Below are 20,637 nucleotides of genomic sequence, written 5' to 3' on the forward strand. Positions count from 1 at the left end.
AAATATCTAGAACTTCCGATGGTTATACCCACTTGAGAGTTGTAGGTCCGACTTACCCTTTATTGAGACAATTTGATTACAGATGGGTATTCGCAGGTTATAAAAATCCATTTTAATCTTTGCACTGATAACATTCGCCTCAACCGCTGGAATAACCTTCGGTTCCAACAGGTACGCTACCACATATAACACTGATTAACTGAAAGAAATATTTACCAGTAGTCATTTCAAACAAAGGAAATATGGATTGGTAACGACATTTAACAGATCTTTCCCTATTAGATTATTATTTACAGAGAACGATGAAAAACCTCGTTTATGAAACTGTGCCCACCGATATTAATAAGCTACGAAGAAGATCTTCAAACCTTTAATGACCAAAATAAAAAGAGAGGACGGTGTAATGTTAATGCAAAATTTCAAAAGATATACAGGGTGTTTAATAGGTAGTGCGGGATACTGAATTATTCTGAATTGATTTAACTAAACATACCTATATACCAAGTGTTATAGTTTTCCTGATAATGAAGTTTTTAGAATTTGTTAATTTGACTGTGCTGTTCTACAATTATTGAAATGCAGAAGAACAACAAGCTTTTTTATCACAAAAATATACTAAACTTTTTTATTATATATGAATGGATTGTTTTAATTATTTAAACGATAAAATCTAAAATGGCATTGTTATTTACCTAGACCTTGAAAAACGTGATTTTCCTAGTTTATAGTACAGCAAAAATCAAATTCAAAAGTGGATCTTATATGAACATTTAGGTGTATGCTTATTCAAATATCTTAAGAACTTTCTTATTCCTTGGTCCTTCAGCTTTTATGCAGTTTTTTTTTTAATATTTTGAAAAATAGAGCAATTAATTTTAACACATTCAAGCATTAAGCACATTCGTTATAACTTAAATTAGCCATTTATTATCTTAAAATAGAATTCCAAATATTCGAGGTTCTTGTGTTTTCATAATTCTTAATACAATCTGCATATCCTTACTAACTAATACTTATTACTATTAAACAATATATTACTTAAGAACGTAAAGAAAGGAAATATATATTCGGAGATTTCTTAGTTGATTAAAAAAAAACAAAAAAATCAAAAACATTGGCAAATAAGTCATTAATAATTTATTTATAATGTTAAAAATAAGAACCACCATTCTGAATATATCTATTTACGTGCTCTATTCCTCATTGTTGTTAGCATACCGACTTAAATTTCTCGTGTAAGTTGTTGAGCAGCTTAATTAATTCTGGCGATTAAATAATCTCTATATTGAATTTTTTGTTCATATACTAGCAATTTCCGGCGAATATGCAAACTGTATTAAAAATGACCCAATAAAAAACCCAAAAACCTTGAATATCTACAAATCAACCTTAAGATAATAAATGCTTACTTTAAGTTTTGACGAATGCGCTTGGTGGATACTTAAAAGTATTAAGATTAATTGCTCTAATTTTTAAATTATTTTTTTAAAACTTTCCCTAAGAACAAAAAGACCATTGTCTAAGGAAGTTTTTAAAAAAATTGAATGAACATATTCCTAAGTGTTCAAAGAAAATCCACATTTGAATTTAACTCTTTGCTACACTACGAATTAGAAAAATCATTTTTATGAAGTTCTAGGTAAGTAACAAAACCATTGTAGATTTTATGGCTTAAATAATTTAAACAATCCATTCATACATAATGAAAAAAACGTTTTACATTTTTGTAATAAAAAACTTGTTGTTCTTCTCTACTTCAATAATTGTAGAACAGCACTATTAAATTAAAAAATACTAAAAACTTAACTGTACATACCTATACATAAACTGTAACAGTTTATCTATAGGTATGTTCGGCTCCAAATTGCGCAACTTTAAGCCCCAATTTCATCGACTTAGTGTCTTTTGTAATTACCAATATTCCATGATCGAATTCCAGCAATGGACAGTGTGTATATATATAATGTCCTATTTAAAACTGTGATTGAAGATTACTCAAAAACGATCCGTTGTATGAAAAAAAGTATCAAATAAAACTTGTCCGGTAAAGAGGGGGACATATTATGAAAATAGTGACTTTTAGTCAGAATGTCATTTTAAGGTCATTTCAAGGGCAACTTTTTTTCAAATGGCAACACCGCTTTTTTACAGATCCTTGTAGCCCTTCAAAATATGAATACTTTTATTTAAACAATTTTTTTTATTAGACTTATTGCTACAGAGTTTTGCTTGATTTTTGTCCAATTTTTGAGATGGTTCAAATTATTTCATTTTTTCCAAAAAAAATTTGCAGTGCATATTCTGTTTAAATTCATTACGATCCTTCTATCTAATGAAAAAAACATTATTTCTATGAAAAAAAATTCTTTAATTCCTTTTTTTTACAATCTACCTTATAACAAGTTTTACAGAAAATTGATATTCCTTTTTCGACAATCAATCTATCTAATTTTTTTGTGTGAAATGATTCAAAAATTATTCTTTTCATTTCAAAATTCAATAATTCAATTGGATCGCTACACTGTGAATGGAAAATTTGAAATGGTTTTTATTTATGGAGAAGCTGGAAGAAATGTTAATCGGGCAGTAGAACTTTATGCTGAAAGATTTCCTGATGAAAAAGTTCCCTGTTGGACCACTTTCAACGATACAATTAAAAATTTCAAAGAAACGAAAACGTTGGAAACAAACAAAAACGCAATCGCTCCCGAAATGCAATACACGAAGCCAACCAAATAGCAGTTCTTGCAGTTGTTGCCTTCGATTTCCATGTAAGTTGTCAAATTGCTGCTGACTCAGGAATATCAAAGATAACTGTCCAAAGAATTTTGAAGGCGAATAAATACCATCGTTATCATATATTTCTTTACATCAAGAACTCCAAGGAACTGATTTTGAAACTTTTTTTCGTACAACGTACCGTTTTTGAGTACAGCTTTAAATTGGACACTGTATACATATAACCTTAATTTACAGAGAAAATGCTAGCGACTATTTGGTCTTTCTGCTCTTGCGACAAAAACATTTATACGTAAATAAGTATTGATAAAATGGAAATAACAGAAAAGAAAAAATGACATTGGGAAATGTACCAATAGACTGGTTGACGAAAGAAGGAAGCAGGATTGTCTTGTTTTCTAAAGCAAAGTGGATTCCGAATAGTCCATTTGTGACGATTAGCTTTCTGTCGTGTCTAAATTTTTGCAGTCTTTTAGTTATTCTTGTTGTAATGCACCACGATGTTAGGGAGAGAAATAAGTAATGCTTTGGGTCTGTTCCTACTGTTCGGTGAAAAGAAGTAGTGCCTTCTAATCCCCGGGGTCTGTATTTATATGTTATTTTTATCAATTAAGGGGTGGCTTCACTGATACGTTAAGTTCTCTGGAAAGATTCGAAGAGGGATCCTTGGACTGATTTAATTACTATTGACTCTACATAGACTAACAAGAACATAAGTACATTTGCTTATCTACTTAATGAACCTTGCTGAAACTAACAATGTATTGTTGGTAGGTACACTACATTGTCATATGTGTGCGTTCGTATAGTAAATGTAAATATAAATATACATGTCTCTGTAATGCCTCTTAGTGCAATTTGTACTATATTTACGTCATGATCTCGCAGAAAGAGATTTATTTCAACTACCGTGTCTTATAAATACCTAAAAAATTACCTTGCAAAAAGACTGGAAACCAACAAATTTTATTTTTAATCACCACTCTTCGTTTTGCGAAACAACACAGAAATAAACTTAAACTAACTTAAATGGAAAATTAAATTTAAAACAATTTTTAAACACCCTTCAAATTTTAGAAGGTCATATCCCTTTAGTAAATAAAAAAATGGCGCTTCAAATAACTTCACCTACTCACCTAAATTCCATGCATTCCAACACCAAACGATTTGGCGCGAACTAAAGGGGATGTTATATTTAATAAAAAGATAGCTCTAAATTAATACAGGGACAGTCAGTTACTGCAAGTAAGACAAAGTACGAAACGGGGAGACGAAAGCCAGATAAGAACAGCAATATGTGTGAAACAGGATTGATCCCTAAGAGTGAATTAATCATAACATATATCTATCTTTGTCTCAGATCCCCAGACGGCTTCCCTGATGTTTCTTTCATTTCTTTCTTCATAACCTCAAAAACGTTTGTTTTGATTTTAGAAAGAAGATTGTTGTTATTACATTATTTACAATAGAATGTAATTAAAATACTAGAAGATTAGTATATTTTGGAGTGATAACTATCAGCAAAGGGAATGATCCTGAGATTTGTAGATATGACACTCGGTAAAAGGTTTTTACCAGAGATTGAGGCAAACCCTCATTATACGTTTGAAACCGTCCAAGTCTGTTGAGGTATACCTGCGTCTTAGATTGACGTCGGCATAAAATACCCATCACCTAACACATAAACAGAGCAGAAACATATTGGACAATTAGAAACACTTTGTGGGCTTACTTGGCTATTGCGATACAAAGCATATTTAAAGCAAATTTATTCACCATTAGCAAAATGGAGACCGCACTAAGCTCAGTGTTCAATAAAACTCCTATTATTCTTAATAATTAATTTACTTTTATGGACTTTCATGCTGCAGGGGTGTTTTTTTGCTGCATAGTATATACATACAGTATATGTACAAATTCCTTTAAGATTATTCATCACATGCTATGGGAGTGTTTACCTAGAAGAGATAACAATTATATTTATTTTCAAAAAAGTAGTTCAAATTTAAATGATAATGTCATAAATTTTATTTAGAATTAATTTCACAAATTAAAAATTATACACAATAATATCCAAGGAGCAATAATTGACTGTTGATTTTCTCTAAATTTGTTACAGTCTTTCAGTTATTCTTATCATGGGGGTGTGTATGTAGGTATAGCAATTGATTGGGTACCTGGTCTTAGTAAGCTGTCTTAGTGCAATCTCGGCAGTCTGTTGTTTGCATGTATTGTTTAGTTTTTCCCATTTCCCATTCATCCTACATATGTATTCACAGTCTAACAATGATCAGCAGTTGGACTTTCAGATTTTTGTGTCAGTTTTATACTTATGACTTTATCTACATATTTCAGTAATAAAAAATCTTTTGTTAAATTTGTAATTTGTATTTTTATACCTCAAACTTGCCAGTGAATTTCAGTGCTTTTATTGGTTGTTACTGTTAAGGCCTGTGCAGATAGACATATGAAACTCGATGTACCTGACAATATCGCCATCAGTTGTAGAACGTTTTTATACTTTTATTTCTGTCTTTATTTCAGGATCAAGGATCAGCATATAAGAGAATCTATATAGGGTCCCTATCAAAAATATATTATTGATATAATGAATCTATATCCAGGTCTTCACATAGTAATTTATTTATCCCCATTCCCGATTTGCCTATATTGCGACTTTCTTCATAAATTTTTCGCCCCATCCTTTATTCGACGTTGATTTAAACTTTTAATTTACTTCCTTATTTTTCTTTTATCCCTGTTTGTAAATTACAGATTTCTTTTTGATCTGTAAATACTCTAGAAACGTTTTAGCAATAAGTTGAATTGTTCTCATAATAATATACTTCTTTCTTAACTCTTTCTATAGCAATTCTCCTGCATTTTGCTGATCTAAAACTAAACTGGTACTTGCTAAGAAGATTGTTGTCATCCTAGCAGTAAATAAAAAATATTAGACGATAGATTATGGGTGAATTTCAATTCTTCTTCACCCTCTATTAAAGCCAGCTTAAATATCTCCCATGTATTACGACAATTTCCAGTCATTAGGCAATCGTTCTTCACTCTTTGAAACGCTTCTATTTGTTTGTCAATACGCTTTTCAAAATTCGAGCTATTATTTCATCTAATGTGGAGTTCTGGATAACTCTGAATATGTAACATGAAAAGTTGAAAATGTATGTAAGATTATCTTCTCATGAAAGCAGCTTAAAAAATAGTATATTGAGTATCAAGAGAATTTAAACAGGTGTCACAATCCGGTTTGCATAAGCTTATGCAGCTTATCGCAATGATTAATTCGTTAAGAGTAGGTCATATATTCTCGAGATACTTATTTATTATTATACTCAAAAATTTGTTTATTTGAAGTCTATATTAACCTTGAATGTATCGGTTAAGGGTAAGAGTTGGGGATTTCATTAATATCAGAAATACAGTGGAAATGAGTTCATGTCTCGAAACTAAAGGAGTTATAACAATATCGTCGACCGCTTAATGATAACTATTATTACGTGTTTCATCAAAATAATTTGTTAATTGTTTTAAACAGGTTTCTATCGCTAACCATACTGTTAGAAAAAGAGCTACAGCTCTAAAAGTTTGCAAGATTTATGTTCCTTTTCCTTTCCTTTGCAGTAATAGCAAACTCATAACTGCTACCACCATTTAACCTTTTTACCTAAGACTCCTTTCAGTACCGGTATAAAAATCAAGAAAAGATTTTCTAAGCTTTTTACCCGTAAACGTAATCAACCGATTCACAATGCGGGTGTTAACAGTTGGTATTGAGATTTTTTTGTTTGCACTTTTTCCGATAAGGGGCGGATCGCAAAGTATTTTCGCAGGGTTCGGTGATATTGTGAACGAGCGAAATGTGTTACAAATGTACATTCCCACCGTAAATTCGGAAAATATGAAATGCAGGAATCATAGTTTGTTTTATGCTGAAGAATTGAGAAATTTGAAGGTTTGGGCTACGGAAAGTGAGTATCAATTTAATTACAATTTGGGAGAAACTTGAAGTTTGAATTTATAAAATATGTAATGTTTCCAAACTCCATTTCTCTTAAGTGTTCGATGCTTCTGGAAAAATGCCTACCGGAATGCTATACGGTTCTTCACACAATATAGGGAATTTCGATGAATGTGTGGAAATTAAGGTGCCTTATAACGACGATATGTTTTACGGTCAATATTGTATGGCTCAATTCACAATAGTACCTCCCAAAGATGTGACTACCGAATATGGGAGCAACTACTACGAAAAAAATGAGTACGATCAATATTTTAACAAATCGATGTGGGAAAAGCTTAAGGTAAGTAACTTACACTAATCCGTAGAGTTTCGCATGTAGTATCGGTCTTACGAAACGATAAGAGTCTGTGCAAAATATCTATCTTTATCACGAAAAAATCAGGTATTTTCGTGCCTTGTTATTCTATGTTGCAAGTATTTTGTTGTGAAATTTGCATTAATGTTCCAAGCATATGTACATCAGATAAGAAGGTACATGTCAATAATTATTTCAAGAGGGGTGAGTAGTGATACTAAATTGAACCATGTGAAAGCCATTTCTGCTTAAGATACCAATTTCAGCAATTATTATTTTTCTAATTTGATCATCGAGGGTCGCATTTGATCATTTTGAAATTACTCAAGTAATATCATAATTTTCCATCCTTGCAGTTTTTTTTTCGATTCGTTTGGTATTGCTATCTCCACGGCAATCAGAGTTGCAATATCATTTAAATAGTAAAAATGTTATAATTTTTTAAGCCTTTAATTTGTCATACAGCATTTTAAAATTTTGTCTGGTTTCCGGTATTTGTCGAAAATCTAAAATTTGTGCAAATTTTCAGTCGAGAACATACATATATTGCCACATGTAGAAAAATATTTAAGACATGTCAATATAAGAAAAATATGTCTTCAATTAAAATTTGAAAAGTTTACGTAGGAATGTCTAATTGTTGTTGCTGTAACTTTAATTGTTGCAACCGAAGAAATGATAAAAAATGTATCGTGTTTGAAACATTATTTATAAATTGTAAATTTTAATTGGAAATGCTATTAGAATTTAAAAGCTAATTTACAAAAATTAAGGTACACAGGGTGTTCCACTTAAAGTATGAAAGTCCGTGTAATTTTTATCTTTTGCGAAAAGTCTTTTTTTGCACATTTGGGTAATTTGGAGAAAATCCTAAAACTTTTGCATTTAATTTATTTTTCTATTTCGAATAATATAGTCTATAGGTTATATTTTAATCTCACCAGACGCCTGGTACGTAACAAAAGCGCTGAAAGAACCGCCACATCTCTATGCAGATCAGACTGGAAAAAAAGCTAAAATTATGCCAATCAACCATTAATATGAAAATTCCTTCATTGCGTAATATAATTACCTTTAAAAATGCAAATAGATATTATATCTCGATAATGATAATTACCGAGAAATGTAGCCAAAAAGATCATATTTCAAATGAAGTGTCGGAAAACTACCATCCATATAACTTTTGTTAACATCACTTTTATCCTTAAGATTTGGCCATAGAAAATTTAAATTTAATACCATCATTCGTCCCTCTTGGAAACATTGAGCACACACAATGTCACATTTTCAAAATATGAGAAAAAAGTAGAAGTTTTGAAACGAAAGAGTTCTATTTTGTTTACATGACACTGAAAATGAGTATTTCCCAGTTGTTTAAGCATACTGAAAATTCTCCTTTCCCGTAACGAACCGCGAAAATACGCCTTCTTAGTAAACGCACTGAAAAATGCCTTTTCCCGACTCCTAATAAAATTTAAAGTCTAATATTGAAAAGTATCGGTCATTACATGTTTAGAAATACATCCACCAGTTTGAATTTCTAGCCAGTGTCCTCGCTATTTTTGCTATTGTCCCATCAATGTATCATATAAGAATTTCCCTATCGTCGGAAAATCTGCTTCTCAGCATTTTAAATTTTAAGCAAATACCTGACGCTATTTTTTAAGTGTAGGACCGGCACTTCGACATGTGAAAGAAAGATACTTATGTAAATATATAAACTATGAAAATTAGTACTAGCGGTTTTTATGGCAAAAAGAAAAGGAGGTGCAAGATTGCATGAATGATATCTCTGTTGATTTATTTAAAAAGTAAGTATAGAAACTTTCTGCTTTATAGATTCCATTTCTGTTACAAAACCGCTACAAAAGCATGATGACCCCAAACATCAGGATGTTCTTGCAAAGTTGTGTACTTATACAAAACATTAACTTCTGCAGAAAGTTACTCAATTCGAAATACTGCTTGTCGTTTTCAGTATGTAGTAATCAAAATATGGCTTATTACACCTCCTTCCCATGCTGGTCATACCCAAACTCTCACAGGCGCCCGGGAAAATGTTATTTTCGTGACCCGTAATGAAATATAGTATTTTCTATTCTCCAAGCAAAATCCTGTCACTTTATAGCGACCTTCTCATTATTTAATCATTAAACAATTTCTTCTTTTATCCATCACGCTTCGTATTTTTTAAACCACCATAACCGTTTTTTTTTAGAAAAATAGACCTTGAACTTCACTAGCCATTAATGCGGTTTCATAGTGATTTGCCGGCGTTCTACGATGATTAGCAGTTGCGTTTTATGAGTAAAAAATAGTAAACACATGTTACGAGTTTTGAAAATAAATCATGCATCATTTATTTGAAATTTTGAATTTCAAGTAAAATAATACACATTGTGTATGCGATGTTCATTGGGGAAAAAATTTCCTTGGGCAAACATTTCATTCTGACTTTCACATATCTTACAGAATCAGGCTATTAGAAACCTCAATTTTTTTACCAAAGTGTCATAAAAGTATTTTCGCCATTTCCATGACAGTGTCTTTTTTACAATCCATGTAGCTACATTATTTCTGGAATCCATTAGACCGTGTGCTGAGTCGTGAACTTCATACGTAGTTGTTGAGTCCGTATAGAATACTAGTACCGTATAGAATATTTCTTCCGATTTAGCCGCCATGGATTAATGTCTCACTTTCTAAAAAGGGGGAATAAGGTTAGTGTATGATGGTGAAAAAATTTTTCAATAAATAATATTTTATTTTGTCCACCACTATGAGCGCGTACGTCGCCAAAAATGGAAGTAAATTCAACGTTTTGCATGCGTTGCCCAAAACAGGCATAAACGGTTTTTCTCTCATCAAATGATTTTTAACTGATTTTAATCAACCAAAGAAAATCAGTAAAAATACTGCACTTTTCGCTAACTCAGTAAAGGTGTGTTTGACCATTAACATCAACGCGCTGCAGTCCGCGTGTAAACAACATTCGACTAATCCAAGAGGATAATATTCATGGAAACGCTGACGTAAAACCAGAGTACTGGACAACTTCGTAGTTCCCATGAAAATTGTGTTCCAGATAAAGTCACCAGTATGTTGTTTTAGTGACCCCTAATATGTCACGCATCTTATCCTTTTAACTTATTAAGATAGAACGATGCAGTTTATACTGTCGTGACTTACCTTAATCTATCAAATGGCTGTTCATAACATAATTAAAAATACAGGGAAAAAGAAAAAATCGCAAACTTGCATATATCCAAAATTACTGTTACAGAGTCAGCCAATAAATGTGGGACATCTTGCCCAAAAATCTTATAATTACCATGTCCAATTTATTACAATTTTCTTGGATTACTTTGCAGCAAAAAAATGAGACTTTTTATCCTATCTATAATTTTTAACCTTTACACTTTGGCTAAAGTGCAATCACCTAATGTACCTGAAAAGTCTTGAATAGCAAAAACGGCTTCTCTTTTCAGGCAAAAAAATCATGCAGAATCATTGTTATTGGTATGGCTTCGTAATAATATTCTAGAGCGTATATCTTTCCTTCATTATATCATAATTTTTATGTAATTAACGTTACGAAAGTCAAGCCTTAATTTAGTCCATAATCTATTTAATTGCATTAAAATTGTATTAAATTATATTACCTTAATTGAATTCGTGTACATTATCATAACTATTTTTTCCGTGTAATCTTGAAGATAGACGATAATTGTCTGTAAAGCTAACAAAATTGAATTGAACATCATCTGAAATACAATTACTGCGTTGGTCCATTAATGCAATAAGTTTATTTTGTGTCTCAAAGACCTCAAAAAGCTCAGCAACATTAAAATTTGTTATGTATGGTATAAATAGTAGGTATATTCGGGATACACCGTCGTTGCAGCACTTTTTTGCCTTAAAACTCACTTAAAACGTTCGACCACTGCAAATCCCATGAATGTGCCCAATTAAACTATTAATTGGTACTTCTGTAGTAATAATTATTTATTGAAAATTTTGAGGGAATTTTAATCAATTTGTACGTTTTTAGGCTTATGCCAAAGACAAAACAAAAAGTTCAAGAGACGAACTTTATTTTGCCATTTGCCTTCCTTCCTCCTGCACTTACGAAGATTTAAAAGTAGCCTTAGAAGAAAACATCAAATTATTGAACAATTCGAGTGATTTTAAATTGATCGTTGATGTCAATAAGAGAAGTTGCCAAGTTTCAATTCCAGTGAGTCTGAGCGTTGGAGATATAGTGTTCATGTATGTCTATTACAGATTTTGTAATTTAAGGGACTTAGGGGACACTTGAAGCATCAAACATGAATTATGAGTTTCTGAGGTTTGAGTGATTACTTCGTGTAAAAAATGCACGATAATTATCCAAACATTTGGACAAAAAACGCAATTTTTTAAAATGTTTTAACCTAGTACTTACTCATACTATACAGGGCGTTAATTACGTACATGTACTTATTTCAAGGGATTAATCTTTAACTGATTTTATCACAAAAAGTTTTAATGAATGTAGGTCCGCAACGTCTTTGTTTAAGAACTATTAGGTCGTGTAGTATGAAATGAATAGAATTGAATTGAAGCTTTAGTCATTTTTTTTTCATATGAAATGTTTTTATTGTCAATCGAAATATGCACCACCATTATCAATACACTTCTGCCATTTAACGGGAAGTTCATTGATTCCCCTGCTGTAAAAGCCTGCAGGCCGGGAGTCGATAAACTCGTGGAAGGCAGCTTTGACAGCTTCGTCCAAGTTGAATGTTTTCCCTACCAAGAAGTTATCCAAATTTTGAAAGAAGTGGTAATCAGTGGTTGCTAAGTCGGGCGAATACGGTGGATGACGAAGAGTTTCCAATTCCAACTCCTGTAGCTTGGCCAAGGTGACCTGTGCGGTGTGTGGCCAAACGTTGTCGCGCAACAATAGCGGTGCGCTTCGATTGACTAATCTTGGCTGCTTAACCGTCAGTTGCCTCATCGTTTCGGTCAGTTGTCGGCAGTAGACATCAGCCGTAATCGATTCACCAGGTTTCATGAAGCTGTGATGGATGACACCTGCGTTGAGACCACCAAACGGACACCATAAGCTTCTTTTGGTGAAGATTTTTTTTCGCACAATGTTTTGGTGGTTCATCTTGATCCAACCACTGCGATGAACGTCTGGTATTGTCATATAGGATCCATTTCTCATCACAAGTAACAATCCCATTCAAAAATGGATCGTTATTATACCGGCACAACAAAGAAGCACAAGCTTCGAGACGTCGTTCTTTCTGTATGTCGCTCAACTCATGTGGTACCCACTTGTCCAGCTTCTTCACCTCACCAATTTCAGCCAAATGAGTCAATATTGTTTTTTTTTTGGTTACACTGAATGTTAACGAAAATTCGAACGCACTTTGACGTGGATTCGCTTCCACCACGGCTTTCAGATGATCGTTATCCACTTGAGTTTCAGGTCGTCCACGTGGTTCATTTGTTAGGTCAAAATTGCCAGAACGAAATTTCATGAACCAACGAGATACTGTTTGCTGTGAAGTGACTTCAGTACCCAACATATCATTAATATTGCGAACCGTCTGAGCTGTTGTGGTTCCACGGTGGAACTCATATTTCATTACACACGAATTTCACTATTTTGCATGGCCGCACAAAATTTTTTATAAAAATAAAAGTTTTCAATAATTTTTAACACTTTAAACTCTGATCGAAAGAGGAAGAATGTGCCTTTTCCACATAAACAAGTCAAGTCCAAATATAGATTTAGAATGAAGTTATTCGCAGTTGAATGTGGCATTTCGAAAATCTACTCATTTCATACTACACGACCTAATAAATGGTATTGACATCTCATTTTAATTGTGGTTTTTAAAATTGATTTAGTAATAATTATTGAAATCATCAAAGTTAATTTAATATTATAATTGTTGAAATTGGCCATCTCCGACTTCTATATATGCATTTATTGTTCTCAACGTTGATTCGTGAACTCTCTCCAAAATACCCTTAGTATTTTTGATTTCTATACGACAGTCGATTATTCTATTTCTCAAGTCTTCTTCTTTTTCCACTGGAATTTTATATAGAAAGTCGGAAGTGGTCATTTTCCAAAAACTATTATAATATTAATTTAATATTAATAACTTTACTAATTTTTATTAAATCAATTTTACCCAAGTCATGCTAATTGCAAACCCATTTATCTATAAAACGGTTACTTCTGCAGACATTTTCCAAGGGAACCTTTTCCCAATAGAACTATATGTAGAGTAAGTCTATTAATGCAAAAGTGGCATACAGTGTCGCGCAAAAAAATTAGAACCAATTAAAATGTGACGAAATCCTGTATGTAGCGCCCTCTATCAGTAATCAAAAAGTTAAAACAATATTTGGATTGGCCGTCATAAAAAAACACCCCATACCAAATTTTGTCGCTCTCAATATTTTACATGAGAACTTTTTTATGACGTTTTTAGATTTTGTTAATTAACCTTATGTAATCCTTTACGTGTTTTATAAACTCTTTTGCTTCTTCAATTTTTTTTGTTAGAAACAATCATTCAAAAAATATCTAATTATATTTGCTCCGATTTACCTAAGGATGTGATGAAACGGCAAGGTAATGAATGCTGCAATTTGGCAAAAAACTGTGAATGCTTGTCAAATTATTAGAAATACACTTGGAATTTTCATGGAGTCCGGCAGTTTATGAGGCGAAAAGTAGAGTTTTCAATTTTGGTAAGAGGAGGGCAATTCCAGCAATTACTTTGGCTATTATCCAAATTAGTAGTTTTCATTTTTGCAAATATCTCTTAAACTATTGTTCCTAATAAAAAAAAAATTGAAGAAATGAAAAAGTTGATAAAAGACAAGTGGTTAAATGGAGTTAATTAGCAAAATAAAAAAAAATTTGTGATGTAAAATATTGAGAGCGTCCTCGAAAAAAGTAACGCCCTGTAAAGTGTTTTAAATAATTGTTATCTCAGTTTGTTTGTAATGCTAAAATGATTGTTGATACCCATTTTGAGTTTTTGGTTTTGAACTTTAGAAATAACAAAGAAATCAATGAAAAAAGTATTGACATTAATAAATCAAAATGGAAGCAATTTAGGGCATGCCTTTATATGAAGATTTATCTTAAAATAAGCTCATAATTCACCGCTTTCTCAGTTTATCATCCATTAAGAAACACTCTGTACAGCATATATCATATTTGTCGGTCACCAGTTTTAAATTACTGTAATTTTAGTACGATCAGTGTTGAGATCGGAATGTACCAATCATATTGTCGAGTGTAAATTTTCTCAAATGAATGTAATTTTAATAGTATTCATCAATCAATCAATTTTAGAGTCTTTCTGGTACTCTCCATCTTGATCGTTATATCTTCAAGCACCTATGATACTTTGATAAAAAAGGACGCATACAAGCATCTTCGAATAAAAGGTAATGACGCAGAAGTTTCTTTTAAACTATATGAAAACCTCTGTATAGGAACCCGCCAATGGGCATCTTATCTGTTAAAAATCGTATTCAAGTTCATAAGTTCAATCACTTTGAAATTACTGATTAATCATTTAATTATTTCAGGAAAATTGCACGATATCATCAAGTGTTTCTCGTTCCCAACTAATTTTAAAAAGTTCACCGCTGAAGGAAGGAACTTGGACGGTCTAGACTGTCTCGCTGGTATCAGGGTCTACTCAATAATACTGATTACAGTTTTGCACAGGATTATGTTTGAATTTGGATCGCCAATGGTCAATCCTAAATATGTGGAAAAGGTACACATTAGCCTTGTAAATAAGCGTAGGTATTCAACGTCAGCTGGAGTCAAGAACAAAATGCAGAAAGATAAATCTCTAAAGGAGGCGAACATAGGCAAACTTTTTCTGCTTTTTTTTGTTCGAATAACCCATGAAAATCTTATTAGAGCCCTCATTATCGTTCCCATAGCATTCCAGCTCATATTCTAGAGGAGGAATGTTAGAGCAATGAAAGTGTTTATATTTGCCTTCTAGCTGCATGTTTTTTCATGACATTTATAGTGACTTTAATCCAAATGTTCGTTAAATGCTGAGTGCATTTATTCCACTTTTGATTATTAAAAATATATTCATTTATAAAATTTTACTCTGTCAGAGACCCGATTCTTAGGTCTGATTGACGCCAAGTTTTACAGTTGTATGACAATATAAGCAAAAATAACGTTTTATAGAAGATTGTTCATTTTGTGTAATCAAATTTCGAATCATGTATGAAAACAGACAAAAATAGACGATATTCAGTGAAATGAACTTCATATGCTACATCAATCTTATCATTGACACATACAACATTCCAAAGCTTGGATTCTTTATAAATTGTCAAGTTTTGACGAAACAATGAGAACTAACAATTTAACTACAAAGACTGAAATAAACATCATCATATAAACCATAAACAAAAACATTGGATGATATTATGAACTACTACTAAACTATGAAACGTAGTTCTTCTACTACATATGTAAATGAAAAAATTTGTAACACTCGAAAACTTAGAAGATTCTATACGATTATCTAATGATGAAGGAATACAAAAAGGAAATAAACTGGAAAATCAACAGTATTCTGTGAATCACTATATCAATCACATTATACACGTGTGTACGGTTCAAAACTCTAGACGATTCTATGAATTTTCAGATGTTGACGAGAATTTAGCAACTAATAAATAAACTACAGAGATTAAATTATAACACCACCAAATTAATCTTACAACAAAGATATCAACAGTATTATGGGAAATGTTACTCTGCTCATAGAAAATTCTACATAGATTACAGCCCTTGATGTAAATTTAAGAACTGGAAGATCAATCGAAGATGCCATATTATTAAAAAAAAAAATAGTGGAAGAAGAAGAATATATACTGAAACACTCAACAATATCTCTAAAACACAGCTCTCAAACAACATAATAGATTACATGAATCTTTTGTTTCAATTAACCAAACAAACCAAATTCGACTGTATCACCTTCAAAGGACCCGACTGAGTTTTGAAAGTCTTAATTTAGTCTATATCAAAGTCTCAGAAGAAACAAAACTAGAGCTGAATCTAATCTGACTAAATAACTGACTTTGACGACTACGAAGTATGAAACGTAGTCTGATGCATAAGGTGAATCAGCACATATAATAATTGCTTTTATTGACTTAAATGATAAAATATTGAACTCCTCCTTTCGACACATTTTTAACATCAGTATTCTCTGTTGCCAAAAATGTATTTGACTATTGACTATTGTCTTTTTGCTCCAGCTCTACGCAAAGTTCGAAACTGTCTTATTGCTCAATGGACCCATACTGGTGGAAACCTTCTTTACATTATCTGGATTCTTGGCCATATACCTAATTTTAGGCCAAATGAAACGTAGTAAAAAAGGATTTAATTTGGGAATGGTTTATTTCCATAGAATAGTCAGGTGATTGTCTAGAGGATGTTACTTAAACATATGACATAAGACTAGGGAGGCGTTCCTTTAAGTATCAATATTATTTATTGATATAGTTAATATAAGCAAAAAAACTTCCTATAAACATACATCCAGAATAGGTTCATTTCCGAAATACAGTGTTTTAAAAAACAACCCATTAATAATACCATAGAAATACATTGTATTCATATCTCTTAGAAGGGGGTAGTAATTTGAACGGTTTTTGTAGATTTTCTATTTATATTCATTTTTTTAGGTTTTATTAAATTTTATAATTACAAAAATAGAAAACATCAGGCGATACTATTTTGATATAAAATTCCCACAGATGTACTGCATTTCACATCCGTGAAATACTTGGACCAACTCCGATGTGCCTAAAAAACCGATCATAATATTGTTATTTAAACGTCGAAAATCCGATTTTTCCGAAGCAAACAATTTTTTTTCACTTTTTTCTTTTTTACCTTATATATATAGAGAGACCACCAAAAATAGTACCGCCATTTAAAGTATTTTAAATAATTGTAATTTCAGTTTATTCGTTATACCAACATGATTATTATTACCAATTTGAATTTAATTATCTTTAAAAATACTAAAGAAATTAATGAAATAAAAAAAAAACTTTAACACCCCGTAAATCAAAATGGAAGCAATTTAGGACATGCCTTTATGTGAAATTTTTATCTTATAATAAGTTCATGGTTCACCCATTTCATTTTTTACCATCCATTAAGAAACACCCTTTATAGGATATAGGAACTTTTTTTCTTATTTTAATCTAAGGAATGTCTCCTTATAGTTCCGCTGAAGATTTAAGAAGGATCCTGAACATTCCAAGCGAGCAAAAGCTCAATTTTTTTTTATTTCAGGATGTCCCCAACTTATGCTATAATTCTGGCATTTTACTGCACTCTTTTGGTCAAACTTGGATCAGGACCCTTCTGGCAGCAGAAGGTCGGCTTGGAGCAGGAGAGATGTTTAGCCAGTTGGTGGGCCAATTTGTTATATATTAACAACTATGTGAATACTGATAAAATTGTAAGATTTCACCAATTTCTTCGCATTTTTTACAACACTTAAGACAATTTAGTGCATGTTTCAATCCTGGTACGTCACATGCGATATGAACTTCTTCTTCTTCGCGCCAGTTCTAGCCTGGATTTTATGGAAAAATCCGAAAATTGGAGTTTTGCTAGTGCTCACTCTCATAATTGCATCCATAGTTGTGGTATTTACCATTGTGTATATTAACAAGCTGGATGCAATGTTTATGTTATACATAAAGTATGTTTTACATTTTTCGAGAACATATTTGTTAAATAAAATACTTTTAGAATCCTGAAGGACCCAGTATCTCACGATTCATTTAAAACTGTCTATATTCCTGCACATATGAGAGGCACCTCCTATTTCGTAGGCACTTTAGTAGGATTTCTGAAGCATTACATGGACGATAATGAAATGAAAATTCCTAATAACATCGTGAAGATCGGTGAGTTGAAACTTTTTCTATATATCACCACTATACCATAATATGTAATTGCAGGATGGATTCTTTGTGCCCCAGTAATGATAACTTCCCTATACGCTGGCTATGTATTCTACTTAGTTGACGTTGGTCCATTCTTCACTGCGTTATATTCGTCACTCTATCACTTTACATGGAGCATATGCATTGCTTGGATGGTTATTGCTATATCTGCAGGATACGGGCGTGAGTAAAGTAAAATTGTCTAAAAACTAGAGCAAAATTTTACTTTTGTTAGCATGGGTTGATCCAATTTTAAGATGGAAACCCTTGGTGATCTTGGGAAGGCTAACTTACTGTGTTTATATTTCTCATGGGGCTATACAATTGTATACAGGCGGAAGTATTAGAAGTCCAGTTTATGCAAGTATTTTTAATCTGGTGAGTGTTCGACCACAAATAAATAAACTTCAATGCAGTTCCTTGATTCATTTCAGGACTTTTTCATTCTTTAGTCGTTTAGGTAATTTCATCAACTGGAATTTCCAAATGAATTTTATCTTCTAAATTAAGTCGCAAATACTTTAATCATGATTCCGTCATCTTCAATACATTTGGATTTTAGGAGTATAAAGTGGCTGCCGATGTTCTGCTCTCTTACGTATTGGCTTTCATCCTTACTATGCTGTATGAATCTCCAATAATTGGTCTTGAAAAAGTACTATTAAGAAAGGGTAATTAGATCTAGGAAACATGAAATTAAAGAATCTAATAGAGCTGTTGTTTTCAGTCCCTGCTGCTGCTACTAAAAAATCGACAATTGATCCCATTGAAGATGAATCCTCAATGCAAATGGAATGATCAGATTTTAAAATCGAATAGTTATATTCTTGGAGATGCATAATCAAACACATTATCATATTTCGGTCTACATGGAATAAATACATGTCTACCAAATTTGTTTAGAGTAGCAAAGTTCCTCATCTTATCTAATATACCAATTAACGAATAAATAAATAAGTTTTGTTGTGTATATATATATATACAAATATATATATTATAATAAAATATATTGAAATTCGTTTCAGAAGTTGTATATAAGTACATGTTTATTATCCCCCTTTAAACAAAAAAGCCGTTTGTTTATAGAACTCGACAGCTTATTGTGAAATATAAATTCAGTACTGTGGAAATCCTATATGCCATTACTTGAAAACATGAAAGACCCTTAAGTTTTGATAAAAATCTATAAATTTCAAAATCAAGAGAAACGCTACTACTCTGCGAAATGTGTCTCGCGTACTACATACACCACATAATCTGTGTATTCGTCATTCGAAAGTCTGAAAAATGCTAGATCATTTCTCAAGTTTTGATAAATATTTAATTATATAAAAATTCAATGAATAAGTATAATTATGAGTCATTTATTGAAAGCATTTGACTAAATATAAGTCTTGTATAATATAGATCAGAGCCCCACCTATGGTATGGCCCCTCTAAAGGGCAAAACTTCATACATGTATTGTTTTTGCAAAAATAGTACAATTTGAACAAATTTACCTTACACGAAAGTTCAAAGTTTCCACTGTTCTTTTTTGTTTTGTCTAAAGCTTAGCTAATTCATGAGATTGAATTAAAAATTTGACATACCTTTTCTTGTCAAATTTTATAGAAACTTTGCATAAAAATAAATTTTGAATAATTTGTGGTGAAACTTTAGTTCAGGTTGTTTTTGTCCAAATTTAATTCACCTTAGGTTTTTATCGAAAATTTAGATCAAAAACTGAAGTAATTAAGACGAGATTTTGTCCAGTTTTGTTGAATTTTAATCTTTTATTTTCTGAAAAATTTTAGAAGATTTTTTTAAGTAAATTTTCTCTATCATTTAATTCATTTTATTGAAATTTTTAGGAAGTTATAACATAATTTGCGAGAATTTAGTTCACATTTTTTTGAAGGATTGAAATGGATTTCATTAATGCCCATTAAGTTCTGAGTTAAAAATATTCATGAAAATTTTATTAGCTGCTTTCTTTGAGACCTTTACAATAAATGACCGCAGTCTCAACAAATACATTAAACTGGTTCACCAAGTAAGACAGTAGCAAACCATTAATTAAACAACCCCGAACGGTCAAATTATTAATTTTGAGATTTACAAAATTTTAATGGAATTTGTGTCATCATGAACAAATTTCAACTTATATTCCTAAATTTAAAATAAACCGAGTTATGATTTTTAAATTTAAAGTAGAAGCATTTGTGGTGTAGGATTTCGCGATGTATTCGACTAGAAAAAGGCCGATTTCTCATATTTACCACTCAAAAAAAAAAACGCTGAGATGCGTCGAGTTTTATTTCAAGGGGGAAGTCTTTTGAGACCATTATCAACCTTGCCACTTTCAACCCCTTGGCGGGGGAAGCTGCAGCCCTTAAACCTTAAATGGTATTAGGAGTCAAGCGATGCTTAATTTTAAAGATAATCGAATTCTCTTTTCAACGCTATCAAATTTTTTGAATTTGATACAGTAGTTTTCGAGAAATAACTTCATAAATGTTCAAGAAGTCAACATTGAACAAATAATAG

General features: G+C 31.8%; 2 protein-coding genes and 1 long non-coding RNA gene across 4 annotated transcripts in view; 2 read left to right on the forward strand and 1 right to left on the reverse strand.

The window, feature by feature from the left end:
- The window catches only part of LOC136346555 (transmembrane protein 17-like), a 72,314-nt gene extending 68,370 nt beyond the window's left edge, over positions 1-3,944 (reverse strand). The window contains exons 1-2 of one of the 2 annotated variants that reach the window (XM_066295798.1): positions 3,876-3,944; positions 57-199 (exon numbers count right to left, since the gene is read on the reverse strand). In XM_066295798.1, the coding sequence (XP_066151895.1) occupies positions 57-111 (55 nt within the window). In that variant the 5' untranslated portion in view covers positions 112-199; positions 3,876-3,944. Of the gene's footprint in view, positions 1-56; positions 200-3,676; positions 3,854-3,875 lie in introns of those variants that run through there. The other variant, XM_066295797.1, reaches the window with a different exon arrangement.
- A 207-nt stretch (positions 3,945-4,151) lies between these two features.
- Positions 4,152-5,116, forward strand: LOC136346432 (uncharacterized). The gene is made up of 2 exons (XR_010733296.1): positions 4,152-4,234; positions 4,288-5,116. It is a non-coding gene; the product is annotated as an uncharacterized lncRNA (long non-coding RNA).
- A 1,291-nt stretch (positions 5,117-6,407) lies between these two features.
- LOC136346431 (nose resistant to fluoxetine protein 6-like) lies at positions 6,408-19,148 on the forward strand. The gene is made up of 13 exons (XM_066295565.1): positions 6,408-6,725; positions 6,814-7,058; positions 11,125-11,342; positions 14,446-14,540; positions 14,685-14,878; positions 16,398-16,561; positions 17,449-17,617; positions 17,670-17,863; positions 17,914-18,071; positions 18,126-18,293; positions 18,346-18,488; positions 18,673-18,781; positions 18,838-19,148. The coding sequence occupies exons 1-13, from the start codon at positions 6,506-6,508 to the stop codon at positions 18,906-18,908; spliced, it is 2,148 nt and encodes a 715-aa protein (XP_066151662.1). The 5' UTR covers positions 6,408-6,505; the 3' UTR covers positions 18,909-19,148.
- Positions 19,149-20,637: the final 1,489 nt, after the last annotated feature.

This window comes from Euwallacea fornicatus, chromosome 23, assembly GCF_040115645.1.
Source record: "Euwallacea fornicatus isolate EFF26 chromosome 23, ASM4011564v1, whole genome shotgun sequence".
Taxonomy (NCBI): domain Eukaryota; kingdom Metazoa; phylum Arthropoda; class Insecta; order Coleoptera; family Curculionidae; genus Euwallacea; species Euwallacea fornicatus.